General features: G+C 40.2%; 1 protein-coding gene across 5 annotated transcripts in view; it reads right to left on the bottom strand.

The window, feature by feature from the left end:
- Positions 1-20,373, bottom strand: part of ST3GAL6 (ST3 beta-galactoside alpha-2,3-sialyltransferase 6) — a 59,265-nt gene that overhangs the window by 23,447 nt on the left and 15,445 nt on the right. Inside the window, exons 2-5 of one of the 5 annotated variants that reach the window (XM_034657236.1) lie at positions 16,757-16,910; positions 6,197-6,247; positions 4,358-4,457; positions 1,721-1,798 (exon numbers count right to left, since the gene is read on the bottom strand). In XM_034657236.1, coding sequence (XP_034513127.1) covers positions 1,721-1,798; positions 4,358-4,446 — 167 coding nt within the window. In that variant the 5' untranslated portion in view covers positions 4,447-4,457; positions 6,197-6,247; positions 16,757-16,910. Of the gene's footprint in view, positions 1-1,720; positions 1,799-4,357; positions 4,458-6,046; positions 6,248-7,745; positions 7,910-16,756; positions 16,911-20,373 lie in introns of those variants that run through there. The other 4 variants (XM_034657225.1, XM_002925506.4, XM_034657242.1 and 1 more) reach the window with 4 other exon arrangements.

Here is a 20,373-nt window from a genome sequence, read left to right as displayed (position 1 = left end):
GAGGTAATAAGGGAAAATAAAAGCACGGATGCGAAGCCACTCCCAAACGTAAAGGTGCCAGACGTAAGAGGTTGTGTCAGCTGTGAAAATAAAAACATAATAAAAATTCAATGCACCGAGGATTAGGCTCTCTTCTGATATCATTAAGACTTTCTCAAGAACAAGAACTGTGGGCACTGTCTTCTAATTGCCGGCTCTGGCCTGCCCGGCTACCCCCACTCAGGTACCGTCGCAGACAAGGGAGCCAGTGTGAGGAGGGCGCCACGTGCTTCTGTTTCCCTCCCCCTCACTTTTAGCACCCAGCACGGAGTAAGCAGGCTACTATGGTTAATAAATGACTGAATGAAGTTCAACTCCGTATTACTTCTTTAGGAAACCAGCATGACATAGGAAAAAAAATAAGTTTTTTTACTTAAAGAGAAGGAACAAGTCGAACTGTCCCTTACCCTGACCCCCATGCTTGGCCCCATTTTTCCAGTCCTATCGGCACTGCCCTGTCTTAGTCTGAAAACTGCAGTGCAGATCACAGTGCCCTGGGGTTCAGGGGCTGCCTGACAAAAAGGAAAGCAACAACAGTGGCATGGGGTAACAGCTTCAGTTTCCTTCTGGCTTTGCCACTCAGGACCCACTAACCTGGGACAAGTCCCACAAGCTGAACTTCAGAGTTAGAACTCACACCATATTCGGACTAAGGAAACAGAGGAGGAGGAGCCCTTCCTGCTTAACACAGGATCTGTGCCCCAGACTTAGTTGTGACAGTGACAGCAGTCTCGAGGGTCCAGCCTTATTTATACATGTTGGGTTCCAAGGTAAAACGTATCTATCCCCAGGGTAGACTGGGTTCCAAAGTAAAATGTATTTCTTACTATGGGTCATGGTTAAAAAAAGTTTAAAACTACTCTTCTGGTTTTGCACTTGTCCTAACTGGACACCCAGCTATGGAAAGACTACAGGTAGCCATAGTGCACCTGTGATCATATGCAGAAATGTTTTATGTACCTGCATTTTCCCAGAGAGTTGATTTTAAAGGAATCTATAGCACCAAGAGGTTAAGAACCAGTAATGGAAAGGTGCAGTAACATAATTAAAGGAAAACAGACATTTTTGATCCTCAATGGATGAAATATTGAAAAGGCTGTACCTGTTTTACACAATTACCAGACTGCCACTTATTTCTATTTCTCTAGAAGCATTTTGACCAGGAATCTGTCACAGTTGAGGTGATGGAGGAAAAGAATACTTGTGGATATTTTACAAGTCCTGACAACAATATAAAGATCATTATTTACATTCCAAGTACTTCATTGAAAATCTCTCAAAGTCAGGAAAAAGGTCTCATCATAAAGTTTAACCTAGAGGCAAGGGAAAAACAGTGACAAAGTAATAAGGGTGAAAAATAATACGGAAACAACAAGGTGGGGAGGGGAGCAAAATCCTGAAGAATAGTTCACTTTTTTATAATCAAACACAAATCGGCCTCTCTAATGTCACCTGCGTAAAAAGAATACTGGTCTGAGTTCTTCAATGTCTTTGCTGAAAATATATGCAGAGCTCTGACTAAAAGCACAAAAAGAGACAGGATATTCAAGCCCTTCCTTAAATACAGAGTGTCTACTTTCTACTTGCTAAGATTTATATGCAAAGAAGTAAACAAGCGTGAAAAATGATTACAAACACATTTTGAACATTTTGTACGTCACAATTTCTTTTTGATGTTTACCTCAGGAGGGAGGCAAAAGCTGGCTTTGATAAACAAGGCTGAATCTTATTTCTCCGCTTCATTTCCACAGGTGGCACCCTAGGAGACAAAAATAGGGTCAGTCAGAAACCAGAACCGGCAGCCCGCCCAGAGGAAAGCGAATGCCCTGGGAATCAGCTTGGTGCCACCACGCAGAGGCTTCTCAGGCATGGAATTAAAAACTCTCACAGAAGCCTTTGAGGGAGGACAGTACCTTACACATGTCTGAGGATGCGTGGATACGAGGCAAGAGGGAGAAAGGCTGAGGTGACAAGGGACCCAGAAGTAATTCAATGAGCAGTGAACAAAGAGCCTTCAAGAGCGGCTGGGATTACCACACTGTGGAAGCCCCAAGCAGGCTGACTTTTTAGAAGAACCCTCCCCAAGAGCCTGAGAAACCCAACACACGCCTGTGCACATGGCTATCTCGGTCCTCCATGCCACATCTGGGGACACCTGCCACAGAAACACAGACCTGCAGTTCCACAGACGCGGCCTTGTGATCTGGCCTCTACAAACCACACTATTCAGAGTCATATGTGACGCTCCTCTATTCTTGGCACAGGTTAGGCCCTTCTGGGTCTCCTGAATGGAGTGCTTGTCTCCACAGTTTAAAAGGGTATTGTGCAACAAGACAGAGCACGACAACAAGAATAAATGAAGGGGACAGGGTGACAGGATCCAGATTTAGCCAGCTTCATAACTGCTTAACAGAAGAACATGTTAATGATCAAGGATGTGGAGAGCTCATCTTAAAAAACTAATCCATTTTCTTTCATTTTTTTTTATTAGGATATGTTAGTGACCATACAGTACATCATTAGTTGATCATTTTCTTCAATAATCATAGGACTCAAACTAAAAGAATTGGTCTCAATTTTTCATTTTTTTTGTTAAAAAAAAACCCCCATAGTTGGAACTGCTAGGTTTCTATACTACGAAGCCAGGAAAGTCCTTATCAGAGAAACATCTTTTGTGAATCCCACAAATGGCAAGAATCCCTTGATTATACATAAGGAAGGTACATAAATATGGTGGACCAGCATATTAGACCATAAAAACCAAATTATATTCAGAGGATAAAATGAAGTATAAGATATTACTTGGTTTCTAAGGTTATTTAAATAGAAAACCTTTTAGGAGAGTGTGAAAAACTTTGAGTGGCTTAAAAAAGTTATCCATCTTAAATTAATTCTTAAGGAATCAAGTTCACAGCACAAAAGCCACCTGAGGTAATCTCCCAGGTACTTTATGTGACTGGAGTGATGTGTTAGCTTAGGAATGTCATAAACACTCCTCAAATCCTGTGTGACAGAAGACAGTGTAGAATTCAGATTCTTCACATTGTCTTCCTTATCATTTCCCTTGTGACACACAATAGGATTTGTAGGGAAGTAGCTCTCTAGCGAACTCCTTGCTTTCTCTTCCGTTCTTGTCTTCCGTTACTAAGTGTGGTACAGAGACAGGATGTGGCAAAGACAGAAGGAGAGACCCCCCTGGTATAAGCCCTCGTGTAGTGTGTAAGAAGACTTCTAAGTCCTCTATCTCAGTATTTAAGTCCAAAGCCTAGAAACTTAGGTCCAAACCTACCCACCTCGCATTGGGTTTTCCCAGGGACCATTTGCCTAACTTCCTTCCATGAAGAGCATTACAATAATTTTTCAATCAACCACTGGTGAAATAAATTCAGAAGCATCAATTTTTTTTTTATCTAGTAGGAAAAAAAAAAAACAAAACAAAAACCCAGAGACGTGATCTAGGATCTCCTATTGAAAAACTGGCAAAGAGTACTGATAGTTTAAGACAGGAAATTATGATGTGATTTATTTTGATATCATATGCTACCATCCATTCAGGATTTAAAGGTCATCAAAACTTTATTCCTAGCCAAGGGACTGACAATAGGGAAAAGAATAAAGAGCTTATAAGTTTTTTCTGCAATAAAGCTACTTGTGTCTCTTCAAAGTTTTACATGTGACATTTTAAGTCAACATGGTTTCATGATGTACATCTATCATCATTCACCAAATACTTTTAAACAAAGAGAACCACATGTAGTGTCTATATTTTAATCAGCAATCCACGCACTTTAGGCTCAACAGTCAACTACCACTGAGTCCAAGAATTATTCCATCAATTCAAGGAGATGAAACACTATATAAGGAATGTTATGTCCCAAAGACAATCAACATTACTGCTTCAAAGTCAATAAAAAGAAGGTGCTATTTTATCAGCTTTTAAAACTGCTTGAGTACAACATATAAGATAGCGGAATGGTAAAAACCCAATTTATAATGGAAAGCTAGAAAAGGCTCAAAATGTTAAAGAGGGTTTTGTTGTTGTTTTATAGGCTCCTCTAGTATCATTTGTGTGTCTCTGTGAAAGACTAGTTTGGGGATTATTTTTAAAGAGCAAAAATGATGGGGTGCCTGGGTAGCTCAGTGATCTCAGGGTTGTGGGATCAAGCCCCACGTCAGGCTCCGCGCTGAGCACAGAGTCTGCTTGAGATTCTCTTCCTTTGTCCCTCCTCCCATCCCACACTCTCTCCCTCTCTCTCGCTCTCTCAAATAAATAAATTCCAAAAAAAATAAATAAATAAAGAGCAAAAATGAAACTTACCAGTAGACGTTTGTTCCCCATAATATACAATGCAGCACATAATAGAGAAAGACAGCACTCAGGAATATGGCCACAAGGTACCCTCTCATGGCTGGCCCACCTGAAACACAGGAATGAAGTCCAAGAAAAGGCAATAATATTTGTTCTATAGATGGGTTCACACAAAGGTTCAAATACAAGATTAGTAAACAAACATACAGAGAGGGAAAAAGAGAAGTAAATGATGTAGGCCTATTATTTTTGGAAATATCCACTTAATTCGCAGGAAAAGAGTATTTTTTTCTCTCTCCTCAGCCTCTTTAGTCAGGTAGGTAGACCAATAAACAGTACCATTGTTTTAAAGCTGGTGGCTTCCATTACTACATTCTCATGTTAGAAAAGAAAAAAATTCATTCAGAACAAAACGGTACACCTCTATTCCATATCCAAAACTTTTTTCAGAAACATTAAAAAATATCTATTTTCACTCTCTCCAAAGACAGTGAATATCTGCCTTGAGATATAAACGAACTTGCGTTTTCTTCAGCGCTCAAAATGATTTTTAAATGCTCTACATTGTTATTTTTACAAGTCCTTTGTGTAACTTTTAAAAACTGGGAAGGGCTGCCTGGGTGGCTCAGTCGGTTAAGTGTCCAACTCTTAATTTTGGCTCAGGTCGTGAGCTCAGGGTCGTGAGACTGAGTTGGGGTCTGGGTGTGGAGCCTGCTTAGGATTCCCTCTCTCCCTCTGCCCCTCTCCTTCCCTCCCTCTCCAAACAAAACCCCCAAAAAACAAAAAACAAAAACAAAAAAATCACTTTATAAAAACTGAGGGGAAAAAGGCTACTAAAAAATATTTCCCACATCTTCAATTTTTATATACTTTGAGGCGTACGCATTTGATTTTTCAGTATCACAGCCCAGGTAAATTTAGCTAACTTCTTACTTAATTTTGCACTACACAGTTTGGTCCATTATACATTTGTAGATAGATAAAAACCAGGACACAATCCTCTCTAGAATATAAATTAAAAAGCCCTTTATAGAATATATATTTTTAAAAAACCTAACCATATTTAGTTCTCACTTCTGCTTCCTAGAAATGAGTAAGTTCTCACTTCTATATGCAGCTCAATGCAAAAGATAAATTTAATATATGGTTCTTATAATAGATTTTGATGCTTATGATTTGACACAAGTAGACTATCTCTTTGCCTCTCTTATCAAGTTTCTGGTTCATCTAGACAATTGCACGTACCACTCCTCCCACTCCTGTTCATATCTACCAACCTGAGTCGGGGCAACGCCGTGCAAACATTGTGAGTCTGAGGAGATAAATTTCCAAGTAATATCATGCGGTCTCCCTTTTAACAGTAAAATAAGGCCAGGTGGAACTCTTAAAATAAAGCACTCCTTTGCCTTCATGAGTAAAATATAATAAATATAGTTTAAGCTTTCCTTGATAAAATGGGGTCGTCTTAACAAATGTCATAATTGTGCTGGGCTCCCCTGGAACTAAGGATGGTGTGGGACTGCTTAGGAAGCCATCCATATGCCGGGGAGACTGCTGGTTCCCCCGCTCGCTGTCCGCTCCTGCTTCTCACCGCTCTGCAGGTAGCCCCACGCCCACACGCCGTTACTGCAAGTTAGTGAGAAATGCCCGTGTGAGGAGCAAACGGAGGCAGCAAAGGAGCTAACTTGACACATCTACCTTACTGGAAAGTCAACACCACTTGGCAATCAGAAGACATGAATCATGGCCCAGCGCCACATAATTCCTGGCTTGGGGTTTCGGTAAATCAGTTTACCTCTTCCAACTTCAGTATCCTCACGTGTTCACAAGTGAGAGCACACAACCCACCTCTTTGAGCTATTAGGAAGATGACCCCAAATGATGGGTGTCTCGCACAACCTAGGACACAAAATATGTGCTGAGTAAGTTGGTGTACTTTACTGTTGGTTTTCTAAAATGAAAGTCAGCTGTGCTCTTTTTCTAAGTGGAAATATGCACAGGTTTTGAGAAAGCCAGAGTGAGCCTTGGCCTATCCTGCCGCGGCCTCTTCTGCGTTCCTACCACCCTGGCAGAAAGCCGTGGTTGCATGCGGTTTTGGCAGAAAGCCCACATCCTCTGATGGAGAAGGGAGTCAAGTATGTAAAGAACATTTAGATCTGCCGCTCCCACCCCTCAGGCCTGCGCATCTCTTTCCACTTTGTTTTGTCTTCCTCATCCATTTGTTATGTATGATACTATCCTCATGCATTGTTGGTTATTCAAAAAATTGCCTTAAATTCTTCATGTTAAAAAGCAAGAAATAAATTGCAGGATTATTAATAGGTTAAAAAAAGGTATGGTTTTATGTTTCTTAAGGAATACTTGGTAAGATCCAAGTGATGGAGAGAATTAAGGTTTGGGGTTATCAGTAAAAATCTAAGACAGTGAGACATTTGGGATGTTAATATGCATCACTGAAATGGCTAACTGAAGAATCAAAGACACAGAAGTGCGCTAGCCCAGAGCCTGGCCCTTATACTTGTTCAACAAAGGTTAGCTTTCCTTCCTCCCCTTGCACTGGGTGCACTGAGAAAGGTCAAGGAACTGGGATCCCAGCTGGGTGCTAGAAGGCAACTTGTCATACAGGGAGACATGATCATATTAAATGCTGACCAAAGGCCATAAGCAATGCTTCGTGATGACAAGACACAGGCCTAACAGTGCTCACGGGGAACTGATGTGGACTTGGCTTGTCTCATCCCTTCAATGGATGTGACCTCAGAAAAATGCTTTTCTTCCCCCTCCTCATGCAGGTATTACCCAGACATGGGTAGAGGATAAATATAAAAGACTCCAAAGAACACAATGGGATTATTTATATATCCTGTGACTCCCTTGAAAATACACAATTAACCCCTTTTCGTTGTATCTGCTGATGGTCACAGACATCAGGGGTGTTTGGCAACTCTGGGAGTTCTGGAGTCCACCAGATAGACTTGAACTGAAAAGGTTTTAGAAATTACTTAAGACTGTCCTGGAAGGTATTTTACCATGGGCCAATACAGTCACAGAACAGTCTGCTTAAATGCTCGAATATTTAAGGCTCCACCTAGAATAACATGATTTATGCAAACACCCAACATGGATGCCACTTACCAGTATCAGCAAATTTTTAAAAACCTATTTACATGTAAGATAAAACAGTATATGAAGGCCTAGAGAAAGAACTCAGTACTTACAATTTAATTTGCACATCTGTCCCCCAAAAATGCATTCTTCAGGAAACTTATATATTATTTTACAAAGCACAGAAGTATAAGTAAGCGAGATTTTTTCATTCACTGATATGTATTTTAGCTGAAAACACAGAAGTATGAGAGAACATTCTTTTTTCCTTTAAAAATTAAAATGAACTTACTCCTGAGAGCCATTGCATACACCAGCCGAGAATAATTTAAGAAGCTTAGCCAGTCTCTTGTATTTCATGGGCAAGTCAAAGCATTTTCAAGTTGCAAAGTAGAGCAGGCCGGCCAGGATATCCTTGTGATAAACATGTATAGTTCCTCTGCTTGCTCGTAGGAAAAAAACTTCCACTAATAAAAAAATTCTCTAATTATAATTCTATAAATGGAATGACCATTTTGCTTTGAACAAGTATTTCAAAAGAAAACCAGAATTTAACATAGAATGCCTGCTTTAAGGGAAAGGAAAAAAAAAAAAAAAAAAGCAAGCCCTCAGTAGAGCTTCAGTTACCAAAACAAACAAGTTTCAAGATCTTGACATGAAACATGACAGACCCAGCTTCTCGGCTGCAGCTGTTCCCAAGACCAGGGTCCTGATAACATTCTTTACAAAATTTAAGTCATAAAGCAATTATTTATCTCAGGTGTGGGTAGAGGCCTTCCCGGGAGAACAGGAACATTGGCAGAGATCAACTCTTTCTCTCTTCTCAAATTATATCGACCTATGAATAATCTCCTTATGTCAAAGTGAGCTCAATCTTGAGCAATGGTTTTCCCTTCTCTTTAATAGTAAAAGTGTATGGAGCTTCGAAGTTCATAAAATGCTCTTCCGTCACTCACTTCATTTAAAGCTCACAACAATCTTGATAAATGGCACATAGGTATGATATTCCAGATGAATGAGGAAACTGAAAGTGTCTGAGGTTGAACTGCCCTAGGTCACACAGTTTGAGAGACAGAAATAGACTGAAGGTCTGACCATTTCTTCCTCACAGTTCTATTCCTGGTGTCATCCTGTCTCTTAAGACAAAAGGCATGAGGGGAACCCAAAAGAGAGTTCTAATCTACAACTTCCTGACAATGCTCCTTTGGCTGCTAGAGTTCCTAAAGGGTAAATTCAGATATCCGTGAAAGGGAAACAGCTCTAGGGCAGCGTGCCCCCAAGTGACATGGCAGGTCCACGGGTCAGCACCAGATGGGGGCTTGGCAACAGGCACATTCCTGGAGCTCCTATTGGACTGGAATCTCAGGAGCTCAGGAATGTGCATTGGAACAAGCACCCTTCAATACAATTCTTACAAATACCAGAGTTTGAAAATCATTGCCATTGTATACTCGAGAGAACCACGAAGGGAAAAAAAAATAATGGGTTTACTGAAATCCAGAGACCACCACAGATGTTAGTGGTTCTCCTGACTAGACTATGAGCTCCCTAAGAGCAAGATAGGTCTTGTCTATCATTTTATTTCCAGCATTTCTAATACCTGTCACACAGAAGATGTTAAGTAGATAGCTGTTGAATGTAGTTACACATCCCATAATTAGATGCTCTGTATTTTTTTTTTAACGAAAAATGCCCAGCACGTGGCAAATGCCCAATGGATGATGGCTGATCAGCATCATTAAGACAGGAGCATTCCGCATGTGCTCGTCACGTGCCAAGGCAGGTGATAAACGGTTTTGATGCCTTACCTCCTGTAATCCTCACAACCGCCCCGTGAAGGGGGTAGTAAACTTACAACTCCCATTTTATGGATAGGGAATCTAAAGCTCTGACAGGAGCAGTAACTCTCCTGAGCTGATAAGTCACGAACCCAGAACTCCAACTGTTTTCTAGCAGACAGGAGCCCATGCATTGTACGCCTTTCTCCTGATGTGAGCTTTCATCAATGGGTGCAGGCCCACCTTTTTGACAGCAGAGTAAACACTATAAAACATTTCTCTCATTTGTCTATCCTACCAGCTCCGTAAGCAGTATAAATTCTAGGGATTGAGGGAATCAAGAGGTTACAGTCACAAACTGGGCTGAAGCAAAACCCTGTTACTCCCAACCTTGTTCTTCCCAACTTAGTCTGCTGGATCTCAGGAAACCCATTATTTTTTTTTTTCCCTCCATGGTTCTGTTGAGTGTCCTAGAGCAGTTATTCTCAAACTTGAGTACACAGGCGAAGAAAACAGGAGGGTGCTTATTTCGATGCAATTCCTGAGCCTCAGGGCAAGCCTGATGGCATTACCTGTACAAACCAACCAACCCTACCGAATGACACTTGAAAGTGGTCAGATTTTTATTTCTGGACTCTCCTAATGCCCTCTCAAACCAAAAAGAGTTCGTTTTACCAACATCCAGCTAGAACAAAGTGTGTTCAACAACAATTCTGGAATAATTGTTCTATTCACCAAGCACAAAAGCCCTGTGGGTATCTCAGGATCATAAAACACGAAGGAAAAAAACACACTTTGTGTTCACTCTTCCAGATGCTGAACACACAGACCCAGCCTGCCTGGCCTCTCCGTGACATCTCCTCTACACCTGGCTGCGGACGCTCCCTAACACCCCTCTGGTCGGTAGGCTCAGGCCCACCCAGGCTCCGGGACTGATCCTGGCCCAAGGAAAGGGAGCCTGAGGAGCCCTGGAGTAGCAGCTCAATAGTTTGGTCAGGTTCTGGCTCATTCCACGCTGACCTTGGCCATCTTCTTCACCAGGCCTGAATTCTGTTGCCGGCTCACTGGATGACATCCTTATTTCCCAAAGTCTGCATTCTTCTCTCTCAGCCATCCCTGCAGCTCTGCAGCCAAACTTCCAATTTTTTGGTAACTTGGACCTGAAACCACATCCCCATCTACTCTGTTCCTCATGTCCTCTGCTGCCTCAGTGACTGACAGTGACTGCTCTTCCACTCCTTGGTCTCGCCTCGCACACCATGCACTGCTGCTCCACAGTCTTACCCAACAACCTGCGCCTTTGTGCATATTAGATAAGAACATCCCCTCTGGCTCCCCTCATCACGTAGGCACAGATCTTGGCATGGGCAGGACATCACCCACAACCTTCCCCTTAGGCAGGTGCCCCTGTTCCTGGCTCACCTCCGCAGCCTTACCTGGTGGCCTGGCTGGCAGCGGGTGTCCATTCAGCCCTCAGAGAGCTCCTTCTCCACACAGGTCTCTACCAGTCCCCAGCTCACACTGACACACGACAGACTGTGTGAACTTGGCCAACAAATCCTACATCCTGCTGCTTTCCTTTGTATTTATTGCTCAGTTTATGACTATTCTGTCATCACATGCCCATGTGAGCATTAGCTCCAGGTCTAGCTATGTAGTAATGTCTAGATTTTTTGGTCTAGCCCCATAGGTCCCCTAAGCCTCCTAGACCTAGCCATCTCCATATAGCCCAAGCCTCAATGGAGACTATGTAAAGAGCTCATTCCTCTTTAACTCATTTACCACCTCTTTTTAAAGTAGGTCCTTATTACTAATTGGATGTAATGTGTCTGGTAGCCTCATTAACATAAAAGGAACTCCACCCTTTGGTGCTGATGATCCTGTAAATAATAACACAGTTTATTAAGTACTCACTAAATACCCAACAGTACACTAAGCCCTTTTCACACATAATGATGAAAGCAAGTAGAGTATCCCCATGCTAGAGACGCTAAATTACCAGAGCAGTGGCCAGAACTCAAACTCAGATCTGAGTTTAATTGTACATTATGGAAAACTTTTAAATTGTACATATGGGAAACTATAATCACCTTTTTTAAAAACTATTATATCATGAACTTTATATTCACTTAACACCTTTTTTAAAGTAAAAAAGGGGAATAATACACATTAAATATATGCATTTATTAAAATACACTTAGAAACATAATATGAAAAATTGTTTATAATTTTAAAAAATAAATCTTAAGGACTCAGTACTCTGATGAGATTTCTGCTAGAAGGACCTGAAAATTCTCAGTAGGCCATAATTAAAGAATAAAGAGTAGCACATACAAAATTAATATGTTATATTATACCTGAAAAAGTGAAGTTTAAATCTGAAATGTTGAGTTACTGCTATCTGAGACAAATTAAGTGGGGAAAAAATCTGACATTACTGAATAAATAGAAAATTTGATTTATGCACCATCCCCCTTTCCCAAATAATTCTCTAGTTTCAACAAACTGGGCCACCTGTATACATCTTGGCTGATTCCTAAATACATAGTTTTTTCTTTCTGCATGGCAAAAGGGGAATATGTATAATTAACTTTCTCTCCTCCTCCCCCAATTCTTTGGCTAATACAATGATAGGCAGCTAGGTCTACTATACACACACACTCTTCTTTCAGTCTTTCAAGAAAGCCACTGCTTTTGCCAGATTTCATCCTTAGCATATGTGGACAGATCTTTTTACCTAATTAAAGCTAAGCTTTCCCTGCCAAAGCAGATGACTGAGTCCTCTCCTAAAAACTGGGTGTGCTTACTGCAAAGAATATAAAAAGGACAGAAATGACTTTTCAGCAGAATTTTGTTTTTTAATAGCACAGTGGGACACACTGAAATCATTCAGCTAATAGCGTACTATACTGGATGCTAAAAATATATGAACTCAAGTTCCTGTTTTCCAAGATCGCTCTCTTCAGTGTCAGCTACACTGAAAATACACAAAGAAGCTTTTAAGGGAACTTCTTACGTTCCTACTGTTTATTCATATTTTCTCCTAGAGACTCATTCCTTCTCCCACAGTGGAAATTTTCTCTATTTCCCGATTTTAGTACCCCACTGGTAAGATAACCTCCAAGGAGTATTAGGTGGTTAACAGGTTAATGACTGTGGCTGATTTTTAAAATTAACTTTGAGAAAAAATTTTTATACAAAATTCACTTTTAGATGCACAATTTGATGAGTTTTGACAAATGTATACAGTCATGTAACAACTACTAAAATCATACTAAACATTTCCAACACCCCCCACCCCGCCCAAGTTCCCATGTTCCTCTTTAACGGCCAATTCCCTTTCCCCCACTTCCTGATCTATTTATCGCTATACTTTGGCTTTTTCTAAAAGTTCATTTAAATAGAAGCATATTATGAGTATCTTATTTCTAGCTTATTTCAATTAGTATAAATGCTTTTGAAAAAATTGTCCATGTTGTTGCTTGTATCAGGAATTCACTCCTTTTTACAGTTAAGTAGTATTCCATCGTATGCCTATACCACAATTACTTATCAATTCACCATCTAACAGACATTTGGTTCTTTTCGGGTTTTGTTGTTGTTACTGTTAGCAACGCTACATTAAACATTCAAGTACAAGTCTTTGGATAAGCATGGGTCATACAGTAAATGTATGTTTAACTTTATGCAAACACTTTGTATTATATTCTGGTGCCTATTCCTGAACACAGTTGCTTCAATTCCTCAGTTAGAAAACAAAAAACCCTCCACCCATAATAATTCAAGTTACTGATGCCACTGAACAATACAAATCACTGACAGAAGAACTGATACATCTGTTACTATCCAGCGCTCATCATGGATGTGTACTCCCCCAGCTGAGAAACAGAGCTCACAGGCTGAGGAGGGAACTGTTACACTGTTTCTAAATATGTAGGCCTATCTGTTGGGAGACCTGAAAAATATTTTGACTCCTGCTGTTCAAAGTGGGGTCCACGGACCAGCAGTATTGGCATCACTTGGGAACTTGGAAGAAATGCAGAACCACAGCTTCAAACCCTTGATCCACTGCATCAAATTGGCACTTTAACAAGACCCCCAGGTGATCTGTGTGTTTGAGAAGTACTGATGGAGATGGTCAGGGAAAGAGAAATTATATCCGGGAGGGTCAGGGCTTCACAACAAAGGTTTTTGAGAGGAACCAGAAGCTCATTCTAAGTTCCTCACTATCTCCTTTAAAAAAAGTCTTTTCAATTTTCCAATCAACAGAATTTTCTCTGAAGAAACCAGTCAGATTCTCTCTGAAATTAGGGGCTTTGAGAAGAATTTCCCTCACATTCCAGGGAATATTTGTGGTCACCTTGTAAATTCCCTAAACATTTTCATTCCTATATCGTTTTCAGTCTTATCCTTCACTTGCTACCACTATCACCACAATACTCCTGGTATTTTGAGAGGAAATACCCCTCTCGTTGTATCTACAGGACATACATTTCACTCTGCATTGCCTAAAATGGTCAACTGCACCACCAGGCAAACCTTTACAACAGCATTCCCAATTACTGTTGTTCCCAGCTTGAACCCCGGAATTACCGACCTCAGAGCTGGGAAGAGCTCATGGCACGTTGACAGAGAAAGGTCTCATGTCACCATATTATAGAAGACACAGCCAGGATTTAGAAAAATTTAAAAACTTGCCAAAGGGGCTCTCACTCACAAGTAGCAGAGTCCGTGGCACAGAAGCACATTTTTATGCAGACTTTCCTCCAGCACAGTTCCAGTCTCATGGTGGGGGGCACAGTAATAACCCACTAGTCTTGGTTATGTTCTAGTCCTCTCCAACCTCCACGGTTTTCAATTCCCGAGCCACCTCCTTTGGGTGGCACTTCACTGGCCTGGGTCTCACTCCTCTAACTTCTCTGCCTACGTTTCTAGGTCTCTTCCTCCTGGGCACACGTAAATGTGGGCGTGCTCAAGCTCTTATCTTAGTTAATGCTAGTTCCTAAACCCATGTGCCCATTTCTTCTCAGCTTCTAGCAATGATCTCTAATCTCTCTTCTCTTTAAACCAGCCCACGTGCTGCACCTTGAGCCAAATCCTCAAAGCCCAACTCTCATTTGTCACCCACTCCACAGGGAAACCATCAGTGGCTTCCCACCATCTGCCAAAGAAACATAAAATCACTTAGGCTGGCATGTTAGACTTCTATAATTTGGTCCTTCCGTCGTCTTCTCTTCGTCTCCATGCAATTTGTTCTTTGCAGGTAGCAGCATAATGAGGTGTTAAGGTTGCCTGCATGGCAATCAGACCCTGGGGGTTTGAGTCTCAGCTCTACATATCTGACCAGTTATAGGACCCTGGGAAGTTGCTTAACCTCTTCATAACTCAGTGTTCTTGGCTGTAAGATGGGAATAATACCACCCAACAGAGCTATGGTAAGTAGTAAATATAAAGCACTTGGGTAAAAGTCGGGCACACGGTAAGGACTCTCCTAATCTTGTTCTCATTCTACTTTTAAAACTAGTGAAATATTAGCTGCCCATATATCAAGCCCTTACTAAAAAAATGAACTTTGTAACATCCTGGCAAAGACCCTAAAGAACGAATGATGTTGTACTAATAATAGCCTCAGAAATGAAGCTTCCATTACCATGCTAGCTCTTTCTGCACATTCATTTCAACATTTCAAAGCATCCGTGATAGGACGACTTACTCATCTACTTCTGAATAAAAAATGAAAGGGCTGATTCAAGGCAGTAGCAATCCATCAGCAAAACTCATGTTAGAATTAGACCCTATTTCTGGCTAGAGAAGCTACATCTTTTTACGCTTTTCATAATAAAACTGCTCTAGAGTTTTAGTAAAAAACAACCTAGACTTGTAATCAGCATATCAAATTTATGTCTTGAAGCAAGAAATAAAATCAAGAACTCTGGAAATAATTTGAGTGGACAAAAAGTTTCATCTTACACCATTATACTATTGAGAAGGATTCAAACATTGTGTTCTCGATTCAGAAAAAAATAGCAGGGTCAATCAGCAATGTCTAACAAGGTAAGGGTGAGGAGCTGAGTGTCTGTCAGCCCTAGAGAATGGGAGCAGAAAACGAAACACTGCAACAGATGGCAATAAAAACAGTTTAAATGTTCTGAACACTTACATAACAGAACTGCTCAAAGAGTCTACATATGCAATTCCTTTAATCCTCAAAACCACCCTTTCTGTTGTCATCCCTCTCACACGGATGATGACACTAAAGCACAGAGAAATTATAACGTACCCAAGAGTCCCCAGGGAGTAAGCGGCAAAGCTGGAATTCAAGTACAGGCACACGCCAGAATCCATGCCCTTCACCATTATGCTATAAAGACTCAAAACAGTTCCGTCTGATGCCAGGAAATGTCAAGATTGGCAGGAAAGACAGTTCTACAAATCACCAAGATGATGACAGCTCAGATTCCATTAAATTAAGGTATGTCTAGCAGTAAGAAACCTGCAGATCCAGCCCTAAGTTTGTGGTGTTCGAAAGTTTGCAAGCCCAGTGGCTCAGGACCCTGGGGAAGGGCTTTGAAACCACTCATGAATAATCTCCATGTGAACAATGAAGAGCTCAAAAAAGTCCCAAGGACCAAATCCCAAAACCATTGTACATGTCCAAATTTGCCAGTACCCCTAAGGCATTATGTTCTCAGTCAATGGGTGTCCTTCACAAAAACGACTTTCAAACAAAACAGTAATGTAACAAATTTGTTCGAAAAATAACTTCTGATGAGCCTTCACAAATCAGAAAGACTGTATAGATGCACAGGTAAAACGTGGAACTGATTCCTGATGGACATGTGAGCTCCAGAGCCTTCTCAGAATAAATTTATGAAGTGGGGTTTTAAATTTGTACATGGGTTCCAGGAATGATAAGGAGAATATGCCTAAAAATCATACAAGGTACTTCAATAAAATTATTATTTAATTGTAGCATTTAAGGATGGAGAGGGAACTGAGTTCATTCTATTGAGAAAACAATGCCCAGAGAGGGCAAGCATCTTGCCCAAGGTTACACAGCTTATTTACAGTGGTTTCTACAATTGCTGTGATGCATGTAATGTTCTTACTCTTTCACTTCCATATTGGCTTAGAATAGTACCAAAGAAGATCTATTCACACTGAAAATAAGACAAAAATTTAAGGGGCATTCAGCTGGCTTAATCAGAAGAGCATGCAACTCTTGATCCTGGGGTCATGAGTTCTAGCCCCACAATGGGTGTAGCAATTACTTAAATAAATAAACTTTAAAATAATAATAAAAGTATTTATAACTTCCACAGCTCAATTTTGGGATATGCTGACGAGTCAGTGGTTACATTAGAAGTCTCAAGGGTCCTCTGGCCACATGTTGAACTAGTAAGACATGAATTAATAGTCATTTTAAAGTCATTTGCTAGAGGTGGAAACGTTGTGTAAGAACATTCCAAGTGTTCAAACTCACATCTAAGAAGCCTGAGACAGTGGTAGTGTTGCCTTCTCTTACCTGCACTTTTAGGAATCTGTTTCCCAAAGGCTCCGAAGGTGAGGGATGTGGTTAGCGTCCCAGAGGCCCAGGAGCCTGTCTGCTAAACTGTCGGAGCCCCTCCACTAGAAATAACGCAGGACAAAGGGCTGGGCTGCTTCTTTACTTGCAAGAGCTGAAAGAAAACAAAGATAGCATGCTTATTAAGAATGGGCTCAACTGCCCAAGAAAAACCTTAAGCCATTAAAAAATGTTTAATAAATACATCATCTTAGTAAACTCACTTCTGACCCCTCCCAAAAGGCTTGACAGAATGATGAAATCACCAAAAACAAAACAAAAATCCAAGAACAAAACCGGCAGCATATTTTGCATTATTATAGTTCAAGGCTGGTTATCCACAGGGTCCAGCTCGGTCTCCTTGGGAAAAACAAAAAAAACAAAAAAAACCCATATCCAGCTCAATTAATCCAAAACAACCTGGTAATGAAAGAACCATCTGTCTTATTTTTCAGCTTCTCTCCACACATACACACAGCTTTATTGTTAAATGCAGAGGTGAGAGAGGGAGCTGTTGCTCTCAAAACCCTCTGAGGAGGAAGGGAATGGAAACAGGAGAATGAGGAGGAGGTTAAGAAGAATGAAAATCTCCAGAAGAAAGTGAGGGGAAAGGAAGCATGGAGAAATTACAAGAACAACTGGTTTAAGAATGTGCTGTGGGCTACTTTCTCAAAAAAATTTTGAAAAAAAAATCCCAAACTGCTCTTGCTACAGCCTTTCTTACATAAGACTAACCCTGAAACACAAAAAACAAACCAAACATTGCACGCTCTGCCCTTGTGCTAGTAGAAAATATTATTTAAAAAAAAATTTTAGGAAACAAATATCAAAATATAAAACCAACAAAATATGGCAAATACTTTAAGAAGTCACTATGAACTCTAACGTCCTACAATAAGGAAATAATTGTGCTTAGCTATTATGAAAATCATTTAATAACATGAAAAAATACTTAGAATCTACCAAGAAGGAAAAATTTTAGAAGCTGAGAACACAAAAATTATTTCTGTGTATAAGATGGATGTGCATGTGACACATTACTGAATGACGCTAGAGAAAAATGAAATCCACTGATCTGCTATGTTGTGGATTACAGGGAATTTTGTTTTTTGAAATTGAAAATTTATAAGACACAAAAAAACGCTTATTTCCACTTTTTAAATGCCAAGTATTTGATGCATTTAGAAATTAGAAGAAAGGCAAAGCGGTGTTCTCTACTAACTTCTATTATAATGGAAGTCTCCACTGTGAAGCAGAATTTTGAGCCTAAGGAAAGTATGGATAATTATACGTTTGTGCCTCAGAATCATTCTCCCTAAATGCAAAGAAAGTACAGCTCCTGGGTTTCTATCATCTTCTGCCCACTAGTACTTATAGCCAGCTAAAAGTAAAGGAGAAATCACAATTTTGAAGTTGGAAGGGTCCTTTAAAATGATCGAGTCTGAATACTTGGTAAAGAAACCCCAAGCAGTCTCATCAGGAACGCTGGGGGATGGGGACTTAGTTACACCTGGAGAAACTTAAATCAAGGCAGCAGACAAGATCACCCATTCTCATGTTTGAATGACCCTCACGAAGAAGAGGCATTACCCTGGTTTTGAAGGCTTAGTGAGGTGCTGGTTAAAGTAGGGGAGTATAAGCCAAAACCAGTAAACGCAGTATTCAAGGAGTTAGGTTTGAGCTCAGTAAGAGAGAACTTGCTAATATTTGGGGTGCCTAAAGATAATACAGGAAAGATAATACAGGTTGCATTATTGGCTAATGAGTCACTTGTTACTAAAGATACTCTGTTCTAAAAACCACTTGGGAGGCATTTGGACAGCAATGCTTAACAAATTAAATGTCCATTGGCATCACTCGAGCATCTCGTTAAACTGTAGATTCTGATTCGGTAGGTCTGGGGTGGGGCCTGAGAATCCGCATTTCTAGCAAGCTGCCAGGTAATGTCAAAGCTGTGAGTCAAGATTGTCAAGAATGTGACTCGACTACAAGCCTTAGACTGTGATTTAAACCAGTGTTCCCCAAAGTGCACAGTCTTCTAACCGTACGACTTCAAAAGGACTCTCCCACCTTGATTTGGGGGCAGATGACTAATAAATAGTGTAAGTGGTGATTAGCAGGATTTTGTGAGTCCACACATTCAAAATTCAAAGAAAGTTTGTATCTTGGTATCTTGCAGTACCTGCCCCCATCATACTTTTGAACAATAATTAATTTTGCACAATTATAAAGAAGAGATGTTTTACTTCCATTAAAAAAAAATGATGGTCATACTCCAAGCTTGGCAAATATTTAAAAGCAAATAACTACATTGTAAATAGCACTCAGCATTCAAAAAACGCAGTAACTTATGATTTCAGTATACAACAGTGAACAGAGAAGTAGAATGAAAGAAAATATAGCTATAAATTTTTCCCAGTGTTCTGTGGTACAAAATCGTATGTCTCCAAAGGTGGGGAGAGGGTAAGTCTCCCAAGGCTACAATTTGTGGTCTTCTTTTCAATGGAGGGCTTTGCATTATTTACCTAGCCCTGAAATTTCACCTCCCTACCATCCGAGTCATAAAAATTCCTTCAATGTTTGGAAAGTCCCTGTTTCGGCTCTGCTCCCCTATCAAATAAATCTGGACTTTAATCAGCTCAAAATCCTATGTGATGTCTTTCCTGGAGAAATGTGCTAATATCTGGACACAGACCTTCCTTAAATTTGAAAGCGTTCTTATGTTTCTCTCCCAGAGTAAATAAACCAACAACTAAGAGGGAACCAGTTTCCTGTCTTTCTTCTGACTCTGAAAGTCAGAGTTTGCTGTTTCAGTTTGCTTAAGTTATAAGTAGGATTCTATCTGATTGACAAAAGCCCTTTTTTTCAAACTGCTTATTTACTTGTCAGTGAATTCTGAATGAACCTAGCTTATTCTGCTCCTCGGGAAGTAGCACCTGTTAATTCCTCTTTTGCTATTTTTAAAAGATAAAAGTGAGTTAACATGGGTAAGCCATCAGATGAACCTACACGAAATCTTAAGATTAATCTTAAGTACTGGAAAATTTTCTGCTTTCCACAGCACATGAAAATATGTGATGACACTTATATTACTATCCATCAGATGATTCTCTAAAGCCAAATTACAAATACGATGCAAATCTTAATTTGGGGTATTTTATAATATTATTACAAGTTAACAAATACATGTGATAAGTATTTTTTTTATGAAATCATATAATCCTAGATTTACTTTCTAATACTAGTAGGTTAATCCTTTTGGCAAAGTGAGTCAAATTGATTTCCTGATACAATTAACTCTGAAAGTTTCCACCATCTACAATAACTGTTGATCTAATCAATAAATAATTTCTCAATGCCTACTCTATACCAGACATTGTTCTAGGCACTAAAGATAAAGTAGTGAAGGAAAAAAAACCCAGATGACCAACCAGGAGAGAAGCAGATATTAGCAAGCAGTTCACAAGTAATTATTTGAAGTACAACTATGATATGGGTAGAAACTGACCCAGGTCCGGAAGGACAGGGAGCTTCTCTGAAGAGTCTGGGGGAATTCCCAGAGAACTCCACTGAAGAGT

The sequence above is a fragment of the Ailuropoda melanoleuca genome, chromosome 1 (assembly GCF_002007445.2).
Source record: "Ailuropoda melanoleuca isolate Jingjing chromosome 1, ASM200744v2, whole genome shotgun sequence".
Taxonomy (NCBI): Eukaryota; Metazoa; Chordata; class Mammalia; order Carnivora; family Ursidae; genus Ailuropoda; species Ailuropoda melanoleuca.
Note: the sequence above shows the minus strand (reverse complement) of the source record. Positions and strands in the feature narration are given on the sequence as shown.